General features: G+C 38.8%; 1 protein-coding gene across 4 annotated transcripts in view; it reads right to left on the minus strand.

Moving 5' to 3' along the window:
- RGL1 (ral guanine nucleotide dissociation stimulator like 1) overlaps positions 1-15,416 on the minus strand; it is a 222,027-nt gene that overhangs the window by 81,132 nt on the left and 125,479 nt on the right. For all 4 annotated transcript variants that reach the window (XM_078156455.1, XM_020984384.2, XM_020984386.2 and 1 more), the window contains one exon: positions 9,777-9,854. In XM_078156455.1, the coding sequence (XP_078012581.1) occupies positions 9,777-9,854 (78 nt within the window). The remainder of the gene's footprint in view (positions 1-9,776; positions 9,855-15,416) is intronic.

Here is a 15,416-nt window from a genome sequence, read left to right on the forward strand (position 1 = left end):
AAGGCTCAACTCAGGGACCACTTCTTTTATGATACTATCCTTATCTCCCCAGTTATAGCAGAAGTCATGCCACCCTCCTCTAATCTCTAAGCCCATTTTGACACCTCCTGTGCTTAATAACTTCCTAACATAGTTATTTATCTAACTGCCTCATCACTCTACTGAACTGCAAACTCCTTGAGGAAAAGGATGGAAGGCAAGGACATTTATTAAATGCCTACTATATGCCAGGAACTGTGCTAAATGCTTTACAAATATCATCTCATTTGAGATAATACAGTACTATGGTGTTTTTCATTCTTGTGCTTAGTACCTAGCATTGTACCTTATAGAGTTAAGCACTTAACAAGAACTTATTATGATGCTTATTTTACAAATGAAGAAACTGAGGCTTAAAGAGGTTAGAAGACTCACAGTTACACAACTAATAAGGTAGGAGTCTTCTTCAGTATCTGAGGCCTCCTCACCCTAGAACTATCATCCACCATGGCCAACCCCCTTCTTCCATTGTAAGTTTTTCATGGGGCTTCCATTTTGGAAAGAGGCACAGGTCAGCCAATCTTCATTTCCCTCCTAGGTGCACTTCTGACTTTCCTGACCTCAATATTATGTCTCCCTCATGGGTGCCTTCATCCTCTCCCTCTCCCACTTCAGGTTTTCAGCTCCCTTTTGTGTGGTCTTCTCCCATTAGAATACAAGTGCCATCCAAAAAGGGACTGTCTTTCTTTTTGCTTGTCTTTGTAACCTCAGTGCTAAGCACAGCACCTGGAACACAGTAAGACCTTAATAAATACATGTGGCCTTCCTCTGCTTATTAAAGCCAGGACTTCAAACTTTGTTCTTCTAACTTCAAATGTAGTACTCTTTCTGTTGCAATATAATTACTTCAGAACTAGGAAGCTAGCATGGAAAGTGAGGATGTGGATAAGGTGCTCCCATCTTGAACATTCAAGATAAATAAAAAATTGCACTCTTGTTGGGGAAGAGGGGAGATTCTTTTCAAAGAGGAGGGATTACTTCTCACACCATCTACTTTTCTGCAATCCATCACTTTTTTATCCTGCATAGTCTGTGTCTGAAGTGCTGATATCATAGAGAAGTATCTGGTAAGATATTGCCTAACTTTTCACTCTTAAAATGGAGTTTTTGTTAGTAATAACAGATGTTACATAGGCATCAGGAACAGGAAATGGGCATTGAGTTTGATAGGCCAAACCATTTGGTCAAACTCAATTTAGTGTTCCTGTTTCTTTCCTCATATCCTTTAACCCATCTTCTTCCTCAGGAAACGAATTTAACTTCCACATTTATACCAGCTGTTTGGGAACTTTGCTCATGGCATTCATTAACTAGAAGAGGAACAGCCCAGTAATTTAGCACAGGTTTGCAATAAATTAAGCCTGGCTAAAAAGAACTCCAAACTGCAATCAATAAGGAGCCTAAATAAATATACAAAGTATTACCCACAACATTGTTATGATGTTTTGGTAAGTGTAGTATAGTGGAAAGAACAGCGTTTGAGAGACCCGAGTTCTTTTCCTTGATGGGTGACCGATTAGCTATGTGAACTTGGGACAATGAGGGGCTTTGGGGCACGGGAGCACCGATGTGGCTTCCAGTTCTATTCTTGAGTTATTCTGACTATACTATCTGAGGCATCATCACTAGAACCTGAGTGAATGTGCAAAAGATTGCTGGGCATGAGGGGCTCTAAATGACTTTTTGAAATTATCTACAAGTCTATATGCTCTTGTATGTGGAACAGAGTCTTTGCAGGGAGTTCTATTTTATCCAGTTTCCCAGATAACTCAAAAAGGTATTCAGAAATCTATTTTTCCTTCTTGACGATCATCTAATCATTTTATTACAAATTTCTCTTGCTCTGGGAAAAAGAGATTTTTTTCTCTGGGAGCTTTACTCCTTTTAGCGCTCACTACACACACCATCATTTCATGCTTTTTCTTAATCCAATAAGCATATATTTTACAACTAGCATGAACTTATATCTTCTCCACTATTTTCTATTCCTTTATTTCAAAATTTTGCTTGTTTCTATTTTAAAACAAAAGAAACCATTCCGATTTCACTCCCTCTGTGCATCCAAAAATAAGTGAAAATCCTCTGCCTTTACTTTGCTCTCAATTCTCCCATGCCTGCCACACTTGGCCAGATTCTTTGCAGCTGCCCTTTTTATGGAGGTGAATTTACTGGAATCTAAGTTGATTGCAACCTTTCCAGAAGGGTTTTTAAATACTTTCCACTGCAAGTTTCCCAGGCCTTACAGAATCACAGCCAACTTTCTTTAACTCATCTGACATTCCTTTAAACTCTTTCCAATGTTTTGGGTTACTACTATTTCTATGACCCTGCATCAGTCCTGGAAATCTGGTGTCGATAGTTAGAATTCCTTAGGAAAGATTAAAAGAATGAAATTTGCATTACTTGAATGTGTGGGGAAGGGAGGGGCAAAAATGGGTGGAACAGTTTGAAGCATTGCTATCCAGAAGACTGAAGGAGAAAACAATAGCTCTCCAAAGAAAATTCAATAAAAAATAAAGAAACTGAAGTTATTTCAACAGTAGAATATTCCATAAAGAGAAAAAATAAATGAAAGCATAATTTCCTGAGTCTCCTTAAGCTAAATGGAACAAAACCCAAAGCAATGCATTTTAGGGAGCAGTGATACATACAATCATTCAAAAGCCTCCTAGTCAAATAATGATCATCTTTTTTACGCCTGAATTCAGTGAATTTTGAGTACTAAGGAAGGTTTCTTTTGCTATCTGGCTAATATCAGAGGTCAAAGCCTAGAAAAGCAAAAGATGCAGAACCAAGAAGAAAAACTAATACCTTATTTTATGTGATAAAATATTCCACATGACAGAATAGAAGGGTTCTGTACAAGAGTGCTGCTACTTCATTTTAGAATATCAGAATGTAGCAATCTGCTTTGAAAAATATCTAGAATGGACATGAAATGAACTAATTAATAATGTCTTATGGTATTTTGGCTACTTAGGATGCCTATGGGAACAGGCTAAGTTACAGTAAAGGTCTTGGGAAAGTAATATGCCTAGAACACAGAAGCAATGTTCTGAGGAGAAATAGAAGAATATGTCTAGTTTCTAATGGCCTTTTGCAAATAGAGATAGTGCACACTCAAACATAATGGGTGACAGCTGTTGGGAACATAATGGATGTGTGGACAACAAATAAAAGCTCATCTCCAAATTTAAAAAGGATCTGCAAGGTAGCTAACTAGAAACAGAGAAATGAGAAGAGTTGAAACAAAAAAGATGATAATCACTTATCAAGAATATTGTAAAGGAGCTTCATGTTTTGGAAGATGGGATGGAATTGAATTAATGGCAGCTTCTGGGGTACTCTGCAACTCAATAGTTCTATGATCTTGGCCAATAGTTCTATGATCTCTTACTTCCTTCTCCTCTGTGGTAGTATCACAACAGTAGAAGACAATAGTAGATAGGTAGATAGTAGGAGTTATGGCTTACTTGTAATACAAAAGTATTGTGACCTTTCAGCAATGCCCCAATTTAGAAATCGATGAGAGAGAGAGAGAGAGAGAGAGAGAGAGAGAGAGAGAGAGAGAGAGAGAGAGAGAGAGAGAGAGAGAGAGAGTATGGACAGAGAACAGAGTAAATTTCTCTTTCCTTTAACTGCAAATGTGAGTTATTGAGAGAATTCTTAATCTTTGGTATCCCTCTTCTCTCTCTCTCTCTCTCTCTCTCTCTCTCTCTCTCTCTCTCTCTCTCTCTCTCTCTCTCTCTCTCCTTCCCTCCAGAGATAGGCCCTTTGGAAATGAGGGCTCATCTATGTTTTAAACCCCAAGCCACATATCTAAATAAGCTAAAGGAGGCCCTGGAAATGCAGAATCTCCTATTTATTAAGTGCCAGATCTAATGTCATTTTCTCAGTCCTAATCCTTCTTGACTTCTTTAAAGCTGGTGGCACTGTGGATCATCCTTTTCTCCTTGATTCTCTCTTCTCTCTGGATTTAAATGACACTATCCTACACACACCTACAATTAGGGATTTCCTCAAGAGCTCAGTCCTGGGCATTCCTCTCTTTTTCCTCTATCCTATTTCAATTGGCGATTTCGTCAGTTACCATGCATTCAATTATCAACTCTATTCTGATGATTCTCAGTTCTATTTATTTTGTCCCAACCTCTCTGCTGACCTGATCTTGCAACTGCCTATTGGACATCTTAATCTGATGTCTCACAGAGATTTTAAACTCAACATATCCAAAATGTACCTTTTCCCCAAAACCCTCCCACTTTCCTATTTGTCTTAGTTCTGTCAAGGGTACCACCATCCTCTCAGTCACCCAGGTTTGCATCCTAGATATCATCCTCCACTCCTCACTCTCTTTTAACTCTCTCGTATGCAATCTGTGGCCAAAACACGTCGATTTTGCCTTCCTAACATTTCTAGTATATGCTCCCTTCTCTCCTCTGAAACTGTCATCACACTGGTATAGATCCTCATCACTTCCTGCCTGTATTATCACAACAGCCTGCTGGTTTGGTCTCCCTCCTCCAGTTGCTCCTCACTCCAGTCCGTCCTCTACTTAGCTGTCAAAGGGATCTTCCTAAAGCACAGGTCCGGCTATGAAATCAATCTCCAGAGGCTCCTTATAGCCTCTAGGATCAAATATAACATCCTATGTTTGGCATTCAAAGCCCTTCATAAGCCGGCCCCTTCCTACCTTTCCAAACTTCCGCCTTCCTCCATTCTACATCCTCTGTGATCTAGAGACACTGGTCTCCTTCTTGTTTCTTGCACAAAGCCCTCCATATCCATTTTCACTGGTTATACCCCATGTATTTAATGCTTTCCCTCCTCATTTCCACCTCCTGGATTCCTTGGCTTCCTTCAAGGCCCAGCTAAAATCCTTCCTTCTACAAGAAATCTTCTTGTTCCCCCACAACGCTAGTGCCTTACCTCTTCTGATTATCTCCAATTTCATTCATATTCATATTCACACACACACACACACACACACACATTTTGTTTCTATGTAGTTGTTTACATGTTTTCCTTCACTTCCCCACCCTTGGACCATGAACTTCCGGAGAGTTAGGACTGGCATTTGCCTCTCTTTGTGTCCCCAGAACTTAGCCCAGTGCGATATACAATGAAAGGTTAATAAATGTTTGTAAAATCCAAATCGTGACTCTGGGGAGCAGTTCTTATAACAGAGAATGGTAAGGTTGAGAAAGAAATTAAGGCAGAGGGGCTTTAACCCCTTTAACCTGGTTGCTCAAGACCTCTGGGGGAAATGTGTCTTTGTTCTTTGGGTCAGTCTGAATTTCATTCTAGCTCCTTTCTCCTTTTAACTTCCCAGAGTCCACTATCTGGCCCAGAACCTGATGTCCCAAAGGCAAAGAAGTAGATTTCTTTGGCATCTGAGGATTCTTGCTCTAGTCAGATCATTTTAAAGCTGTCTGATACAGTACATATCCCCAAAAGGAGAATAACTGGACTAGAATTACACATCTTTGTGAGGCTCTTTGATATAGCTTTAAATGTTTAAAATTTATTAGTTTGTTTTCATCTAAGACATAAGAAAGCACTTTCATCTTGAACGCTGCTTCTGTGCAGTAGAGAGCTTCTATAGGATTGCATCTATTCCTTCTCCTTTTAACTTCCTACTCAGTATATACTCTTACAGAGGGGTCCATGTTTAGAAAAAGAAGAGAGAAGCATTAACTTTCTAACTGAATAGCAATTCAGCAAAATAGAAAAATTGGAGTCGCAAACTCTATTTTCAAGTCCTGGCTCTCCTACGAACTGGTTCTGGACCTTGGTAATCTCACTTTATATACCTGATACTCAGCTTCCTCATCTGTAAGAAACTAATGGTAACAGCTGTACTAAGGACTTCAGAGGCTTGTTATGAGGATTAATAACGTACTGTAGGCAGAACATTTTGTACATCAGAAGGCAGATGCAAACAGAAGCTTTAAAAGCAAATGCTAGAAAAACACCCCAAAGTTAGACATTTTTCTGCTTATATTTAAGCCTCATTCAATGTTTATTTTTCTGGTCTGCTATTCTGGAGACATCTAACCTCAAACAGGATGTTTTAAGATTTCATTGAATTCTGCTGTCTGTTCCCCACCTGAAATCACAAGAGTACGGATTTATATCCAAAGGAAAACAATGGGAATGCTGCCCGTGCTTACCATGGGACAAAAATCTTGGTTTGCTCTGTGTATATGACAGCAACAATCAATGACGGTATCACCAATCATTGAAAGGCAAGTGAAAGAACCTATCTACTTGTGGCTTGTCTTCAAATGCAATACAACAAACATTTATTAAATACCTAGAACACTTAAGGCATTGTGCTAGATGTAGGAATGGGAAGACAAAAAACAAACAGAAAAATAGTCCCTACCCTCAAGGCGTTTGCATTCTAATGGGTGTATCTAAATAGATAAGATAATTATTTCAAGATAATTAGAAGAGAGAGTATTGTTGTCCTTCACTTTCCAAAAAGACCAATGACATCACGGGAGTGAATTGGAATTAAGTGAGGCAGAGTAGCACAAAGTCCTCAGCCTCACTCTCTTCCAGAGTCATCAAAGTCCAGTGGCAACACAAAAGTCAAGCTGTCTGGCAATGGCCCCAAATGCAGTGGACAACCTTGGCATCTTCAATATCTGACCAAGCTCTAAGCACCTGCTTCAGCTGCCTTCATGGCTGTTGGAACAAATTGCTCTCATCTGTTCGTTCCACTAGGAGAAGTCTTCACATGCTTCGGGTGGACACCCCAAACTCATATACTGGTTTATTGCCCACTGGTTACCTTCAAGCTGGTTTAGTCTATCTGCAGAGATGGTTTTACCTAGGTGTGGCCCCTGTACATGCTACAGTTTCTTGGAACCACAGGTGAGAGTTAAGTGCCAGGTGGACACCAAAGGTGGATGAGCAGCCCTGAAAAGGCCTTGGCAAGCCCTCACACCAGTGGTGCTAGTCCTCCTTGAATACCAATACACCCCATACACCCATTCACAAGGAAGGAGAGAGCATTAACAGCTAGAAAAATGAGGAAAGGCATTCTATGGGAAGTAGCTCCTGAACTGAGCCTATACTAAAGCATGGAGGTGGGAGATTGCATACCAAGTTCATGGAAGAGCAAGTGGCCATGGCTGGACCATAGGGACACAGAGTTCAAAAAGAGAAGAACTGTGAAATAAATCTAGAAAAGCAGTCTGAGGCCAAATTTTTGGAGGGCTTTAAATGCCAAGCCGAGATTATATTTGTGTTTTAAGCTAAATGATTACATCAGTGTCCAGGATACATGAAAACACACTACAGGAGAGGCACAGATAGAATAACATAAAGAAAATAAAACTAGCCTAGAAAAAAGCTTAATTTTTAATAAATGCCTTAACCTCATTGATAGACCTTTTCTACTTCTGAATGCCACTTTCTGAACTATATGATGCATAGCTTTATAAAGAAAGGGGAGAAGGAACTAGAGATTACTACCTAGCCACATGTTAAGGACATAAGCAGTTAGAATCAGGCTACCAGGGACTTTAGAAACTATCCAGGCCAACACGCCGATGTTACAGATAAAGACACTAAGGCACAGAGAAATTAAATGATCTGCTTGATGTCACCCACCCTGTTTGTGGCCAAGCCAAACAACAGCCCAGGTCTCTCAGCTCCGTCTGATGCTGCATTAGCAGCCTTCTGAATACCTTCAACATTTTACCAAGCTTGTAATCTTAACTAACTGTTCTAATAAATCAGTGAGGTTCAGTGACATAGAAACAAAAGACATTTCTAAATAGAAGCACTCAATTTAAAAAAAAATAATGTGTTCTGACTATAAAAGGTAAATACTGTGTATATGACGTATAACTTAGTGCTGTCACCCCTAATGAGAAGCCTTCTATTGCTGCTGTACATCAGACAGCAGTGGCCAGAGACACACAATCTCAAAACACCTCAGATACAAGTGGATGCATATACGTTCCTCCATTTTCCTGTCTGAGAGGTATATAACCAGCTAACTATACCAGAAACAAAAGGAATCTGAGAAGGGCAGCAAAGAGGGCAAGGCAAGATGGAGTAATTAAAAGAAGGAAAATGAGGCCAGAGAAGGGAGTCAGAAATGGAGGTAGCATGAGAAGGAGATTTAACTTGTTTTAGAATATAAAGGAATTGCCTGTAAGCAACATACTTTCATCTGACACTGTTAGAAAAACAACTCAAACTAAGGTAAGACATCAAAATAACTCCAACTTGCTAGCCCTTGGGTAATGTGGGCCTCATAAGGGTGCCTGCTATTGTAGGACTCTTAGTTAATGGCTCAATATGCTCTAAAATGTAAAGTACTTTATAACCTTGCAGTTTACTCTGGAGCTCTCACAGTCAATTTTCCTAGGATACAATGAACTTGAATGAGGTTTTATGATGGGGCATTAAAAATAATGAACATGACTTTGGACACACAACATAGTCAACTTTCTTAAATGTTTCTGCCAGAAACTTATTTGTACTTAAAAAAACAAAAACAAACAGGAGAAGACTGAAAAGCTCTGGGTATTTTTCACAACACTGCTACCCTGATACCTGGCTATTTAAATAAATGGTCAGTCTGGAGAGTATATAAGCCCAAGCCATCTGAATATATGGATTCCTAAGGCTGGAACCATTTTGAAAGACATATCTACCCTTAGCCAATAGCTCAATGTTCACAATGGTTCTGCAGAGAAGAAAAAGTGTCTTAAATTGCTACGATCCTCAGTTTCAAGGTGGAGATAAGCTCAGTAACGCAGAATTCCTTGATAGCTCTGGTATTAAAGGGCAGAAGAGAATTCATATTTTAGATTAAAGAGTAAGCTTTCATCATCTTCAGTCTCCAAGGCCACGTGGGGTTAATCTCAACTATATTATTGTCATCTATTCAACAAAAATTTACAAAGCATCTACTGTGTGCTGTCCGCTGGGCAAGACTCTAAGGAAGACAGAGTGTCTACAAGACATAGCCCCTGATTTCATGAATTGTACATTCTAGTAACTTATAGAATAGTATTATAAAATGTACAAAGTTGTTGTTCTTGGAAAGCTAGGGGTTGAGGGAAGTGGTTTATGATATATAAGGGGTTTATATTTGTAAACATGTCAGTGTGGTATCTGCCATCTCAGGAATTTGAAGTTACCCTCAGACAGCAAGCTTGCCTATTCTAGCATGAGAGGGGAAATGAAGGGAAGGTATTTCTACAAATAAGAAAACTATAAGGCAACTGTGCAAGATTTTCCTTAATAATACACAGTAATCCTTTAGTAATCCATGTTAATGGAAGCAGGCAATGGCACGGCTAACCCCAAACTGCACATAATCCAAAACTGATTTATGGCTTTGGAATGCATCAAGGTTCTCACATCTGAATGCAGGTAAACCCAATGATCTGTACATTTTAAGCACCCCAAATAAAATAATGAAGTTTCATTGGGAAGACCCAATTCATTTATAAGCTACCTGATTTCCCCATACTGGCCCCAGATCACAAAAGAAGTGAGTACATGCTAATGTCCAATCCTTGACTTTACATTTTTATCCCCAAGATGAACCCATATCCAGTTACAACAGACATTCTGGTTTACATTATTAGGTATAGCCAAAAATAAAATCACACCATAGTTTCGAGGAGAAAAAAACCAACTGTGCTGATGACATTCCATTCCTGGCTGAAAGTTCACTAAAGCAGTCTTAAGTGTGCCATACTTACTTCCTGAGCACAGTTTTGCATTCTGATGAATTTTGGCTTCTATCTTCTTCACAGTTTGGGCTCTTCAGGTTGCCATACCTGTATGACAAAATAAATACATTCAACTGGCACCAGAAAAGAACGCAATTCAATTTTTGTAACAGAATGACAGGTATGCTTGGAAAAAATTGCTAAAGGATGTTGAACTGTGGCTTATTCCATAAAACTATGGGTCTATCTATAAAAATCCAAGTAGTTTAATAAAAATAGTTGGTTGTCATGATAACCTCATTATACATAAAACTGTTTCAAGATATATATCCAAATTATATAACAGAATATGCAATTACCTCAATTTTGGTGTTTTACTTTAATGATATTATGGACATGATTGCATCCTGAGCTGTTTCGTTTGTTTTTTAAACACTGCATTTTTGTGGCACATGAATGTAATGAAATGTTACTGTACTATAAGAAATGATGAGTATGATGAAGATGTCTGGAAAGACATATAAATGGACAATAAGCAGAACCAGGAAAACAATATGTATAATAACTAAACAATGTAAAAATAACAAAATTGGATAAAATCTGAATATTGGGAAGGTATAAAGAACAAACTTGGCCCTAAAGGAGGTATCAAGAAGTCACCTCCCCCTGTCCCTTTGTAGAAATCAGTGTTCAGGAATAGGTAGGGTGGTATGTATCTGTGAACAATGATGATGAAGACAATGTCAACACAAATAGTGGCAGATTTTTTTCAGCGTTTAATTAGTTCTAATGATTTTTTTCTTCCTTTTTTTCTTCTTCCTTTAAAAAAAATCTTTGTTGTAAGTTATGGTTCACTGGAAGGATGAAGGGGGAGGAAGACAGAGGGAAGCATAGATGATATAAAAATCAATTAAAATCTATTTTAAAAACTTTACTTCCTTTAGCAAATAAAGGTACTTAGAAGAGAACTATTCTTTTCCTCCTAGCAAAAGAAGCATGGAATGATTCTAAGACATAAGATTTCTTAATAAGCCTTTTGAGGCATGCTGTAGGGCAGTGGTGTCAAACACAAATAGAACCTGGAGGCCACCAAAAGTTACATAAGGATCCCTACATACTGACTTAGAAAACCACATGTTAACATTATCTATGTTCTAGTATATTTGTATTTGTTTTATTAAATATTCTCCAATTGCATTTTAATCTGGTTCAGGGCCTCAATGTGTTTGACAGCTCTGCTGTGGGGCATTAGCATTGAAACCCCTATAATGCTATTCCCAAGATGATCAAGGGAAAACACCAACAGTTTCCTAAGCCAGCACTCTACCATCTTAAATAAGTACCAAATAAAGTTAGTCTGGACACCCCAAACTGCTTTAGTTTGGTTTCTTTGGAGTGTAAGGGGGAAGGGAATGACCGTTTATTAAGTGTTTACTATGTGTCAGGCACTGTGCCTTTACAAATATTATTTAATTTGATCCTCACAACAACACTGTGAGGTAACTGCTGAAACTATCTCCATTTTACAGTTAAGGAAACTGAGGCAAACAACGGTTAAATGATTTGCCCAAGGTCACATAGCTAGTAAGTATGCAAATATAAGCTCCTAATGAGCAGGTGTCATGACTTTTCTCTATGTTCTGGGTGGTGGTGTGCATAATATAGGCAATGATAATAGGGACAATAATGTCAATAGTACAACCATATGGCCATTAAAACCCCCAGAGCACAAATCTGCTGCATTAGAGTCTGTAAGCCAAGTAAATACTTGTAAATACTTGGTAAATTGGGCCACAAAACTAGACTATCTGGACTATTCAAGCCCCAAAGTATATGTTTGTTTTGGGATCAAGCGGGATAAATTTGGTCCAAATTCACTCAATAATAATTTAACTTTCTGCTTCCATTTGGCCATGAATTCCCTTAGCAAAAATTAGAAATTCCAAATTTAGCATATTAAATATTACCCAAAATGTACTCCTACATAGTCAATGGTCCTTTTAGATTAAATGTAAGGACATTATACTTATAAGTACATAATAACTATTTTATTCATAAGAGTCAGTGTTGGATAAATTAATTCAAAGTTCGTACGGGTCTTTAATTTCTAACCCTTCATGCAGTTACCATGTTATTTCAGATTCTCATTCTATCTAAGAATTTAGAAATTTTATGAAGTTAGAAATCATCATAATCTGTTCCAAAGCTTGATAATAAGGCTTCTATCACTGGTGATTTCTAATTATCTATGAATAATAAGCATTCTTCTGTCTTCCATTTAATAATGTTAAGGCTCCACTAGCCTTATGGTCTCTTGTTGCTAGGATATAAAATCTTTTATTAAATAAAAGTCTCCCTTCTGGCTTGATTTAATGCCAGTCCATCTGGCTCCATCTCGGATTGCTTTGCTACAGTACAGACTTCTGGGCCCAGTTCTAGCCCCCAGGCTCCCTTAATCCACCTGTTTCTCTCTTTGGATCATCAGCCTTTTGGCCTTATTGGCCTCCCAGAGACACTTTCCATGGCTCCACACCCTAGCTGTTCTTTGTTCCTTTCTGCAGCTGTTACCTGGGGGACTTCCAGGACCTCCAGGTATATCTCATGGGACAAAATAACCCATTAGAGGAAGGTTTATTCTCTCCCTATTTGGGCAAAATGGGGAATAGGAAATGACTTCATCAAGTAGGTACATACAGTTGTGTTTTGGGATCTATCTTTGACCACCATCATTGTGAAGAACGTCCCTAAGTTGTCTCCAAATAGGCTTTATGGTGGAGGGGGGGGGTGGGATTGTGATGTTTTCTATCTGGTACTTAGGCAATTTTTTATCTAATTACTCTAACTCATGAATTATATCAATTAAACAATTTGCTTTTTCTTCAAGTAACAAAATTGGGTTTTATATCTTTTAGGTTTTTCTCTAAGACTAAGGGCTTCCAACAAAGTTTTATTTTTTACCTTCTCAATGGAGTGAGCCATAGTGGAAATAAATGGAGAGACAGCTATCAGAAAAATCAACACATTATAGAATTGCTCCAAACGCTTTTCTTTGAAGAGGTATTTGGAGCAAGAGGTTCCAGGTTTTCCTTCTTCTTGACTTCACTAGAACTTTGTGCTATTATCTGTTCAACAACAAGTTGGGGAGCTACATGGTCTATAGGACAAGCATTGGACAGGACTATTTGTGTTCAAATCCCCACTCTGCCATTTATTATTTGTGTGAAGACCTGGCTGATTCCCCTAACACCCTAACTGCCCCCAAATTATTTTAACATATTGTGTATATACTTATACATGCACCTGTTGTATCCCCCAGTAGAATGGAAGCTCCTGGAGGGCAAAGAGTATTTAATTTTTGTCTTTGTATTCTCATTGCCTCATTCAGTGGTTTGCCACACTGTAGCCACTGAATAAATGCTTGTTGAATTGACATTAATCCTAGCAACGCTGAGAGATAGGTAGCTATATGGTGCTTTAATATTCACAAAGCTCTTCAGATATGCTATCTAGTTTGTTCCTCACAGCATTAGTTTTCCTGATCACATCCCATTTGCTCCCCTACAGCATTTTCCAGATCATGTGATCATAAATTTAGAGCTGGAAAAGAGTTGAGGTGAAAAATCCCTCCATTTTACATATGAGTAAATTGAGTTTCAAAGTGACTATGACATGCTTAAGGTCACAGAGCTAAGTGACAAAGGAAGAATTCAAATCCAAGTTTTCTGACTCCAAAATCAACACCCTTCTCATTACATAAGAAACTGAAGTTCAGAGGAATTGAGTGATTTGTCTTATGTTACACAGGTCAACAGTTGTCAGAGCCAGGATTCAAACCCCAGACTTGTGACTTCTAGTCCAGATGCTTATAAGGCTAAACCATGAAGATGTACTGTAAATATTAATAACTTAATACAGTCTACACAGCAGGAGAAAGTTAGACACATAGAGCCAAGATTCTAAGGAAATCTTAATAAGCAGGGAAAAGGTGAAAAGTGGGAAGCACTTTGAAGTTTGTGTTTTCCAGAGCTTCCCTATCAGTTACCTGCATATATTTCCATCACTATAAATGTCTTTTTACTCTCAAAGAACTTTACAGATGAACGATGGCAATATCTCCCTGATGGAGCAAAATAACATTCTCTGGAAGTGGCAGAAGTTCTCAAATCAAATCATATGAAATCTGGCACTACATTCCAGGAGTTCCAAATTCTGCTGTCAGGCCACCTTAAAGCCATACCCCGGCAGTGTTTTCAGGTCAATTAGCATTTCTTTGATGCTTGCCCTGGGCCCACTCATTGCTTCCCCACGAACTCAAAGTCAAATTCACTTCATTTAAGCTAGTGTGGTAAATAAATTTAGAGAAAGAGAGAGAGAGAGAGAGAGAGAGAGAGAGAGAGAGAGAGAGAGAGAGAGAAAACAAGAACAGTCAAAATTATCTTCCCTCCCCCCCAAAAGAATATGTTGAAAACTCCCTCAAAGTTCCAACTTCTTAAAAAGGTTTATGAGTCACAAACTAGACACCTTAAAGTCATAAAGTTCAAATAAAAATATAAATTCTGGCTTTGTATATAATTATCCAGTAAGTGGGGGAAATGTTATTAAAGTTCCTAACCAATGAGACACAAGAAAGACGGACACAAAGAAAGTTAAAGCTGAAAGGGACCTTAGAAATCATTTTGAATCCCCTCAGTTTATAGAGAAAGCAAAGCCCGGAGAGGTCAAGTGACTGACCATGGTCACACAGCCAAGTTAGAGAAGAACCCAATTTTCCTGGCTCTCACTCCTGTGCTTTCTCTACCATGACTTGCTGCCACCCAGGCTGTCAAATTTCTGCTAAGGAGTTGCAAAATTTAGTTCCGAGTAATTATTTACTGGACCATAATAATTATGGAAGGGGTGGTAATGTTTAACTGATTTCTGATAGGTAAGCAAAAAATTGTGACTCAGAAAGGAATGGGCTGGTTTTATTGGAGCCAATGTGAGATAAATAAAATGTATACTGGTTGTGGAGAAGTTAGTTGTTCAAAAATCACACAAAGCATGGGATGTGGTAGTAACTCCTACTATTGGACAGCCTGTGGCTGGCAGTTCTCAGGAGCTCTGGGCCTCAACAGGCTAAGCTAGAAGGGCGTGCACACCAAGTCCAGCACCATTGAGGCCAGCACTACCATGGAGAGGGGGCGATACAGTTCCTATGAAGGGGCAAACCAACGAAAGTTAGAAATGAAGCAGATCAGAATGAATGAGCGCATCTGTATTGGGGCTGGGAATGTATGTGGCTGCCACATTTCCAAACTGAAAGGAACAGGGAGACCCAGTCTAAAAATCAAATGCAAACCAAAAGTGTCCTAGAGAGACCAAGGTCGCTTTCAACTCTGAAATTCTGTGCTTCAGTGAGAGCCTCCCTGCACAGGGGCTTTTCGACCTAATAAGTTCTAAGAAATGAAGGAGGCAGAATTAGGGGACAATGCAGTGGGCCTTCACAGGCTCGTCTAAATTCTAATAAGGCAGCTGGGAATAAGGACAGGGTGGAGAGAGAAGTTTTGTGTGTGTGTGTGTCTGTGTTTGTGTGTCTGGTGTAGGAGTATTAGGGAGGCAGAGAATGTGAGAAGAATAGGGAAATCCCAATGGAAGTCAGTGATTTATGAAATTGTACTTTTGGTAAGCTTA

This window comes from Phascolarctos cinereus, unplaced genomic scaffold (assembly GCF_003287225.1).
Source record: "Phascolarctos cinereus isolate Bilbo 61053 unplaced genomic scaffold, phaCin_HiC Scaffold_5;HRSCAF=322, whole genome shotgun sequence".
In the NCBI taxonomy this organism is placed as follows: domain Eukaryota; kingdom Metazoa; phylum Chordata; class Mammalia; order Diprotodontia; family Phascolarctidae; genus Phascolarctos; species Phascolarctos cinereus.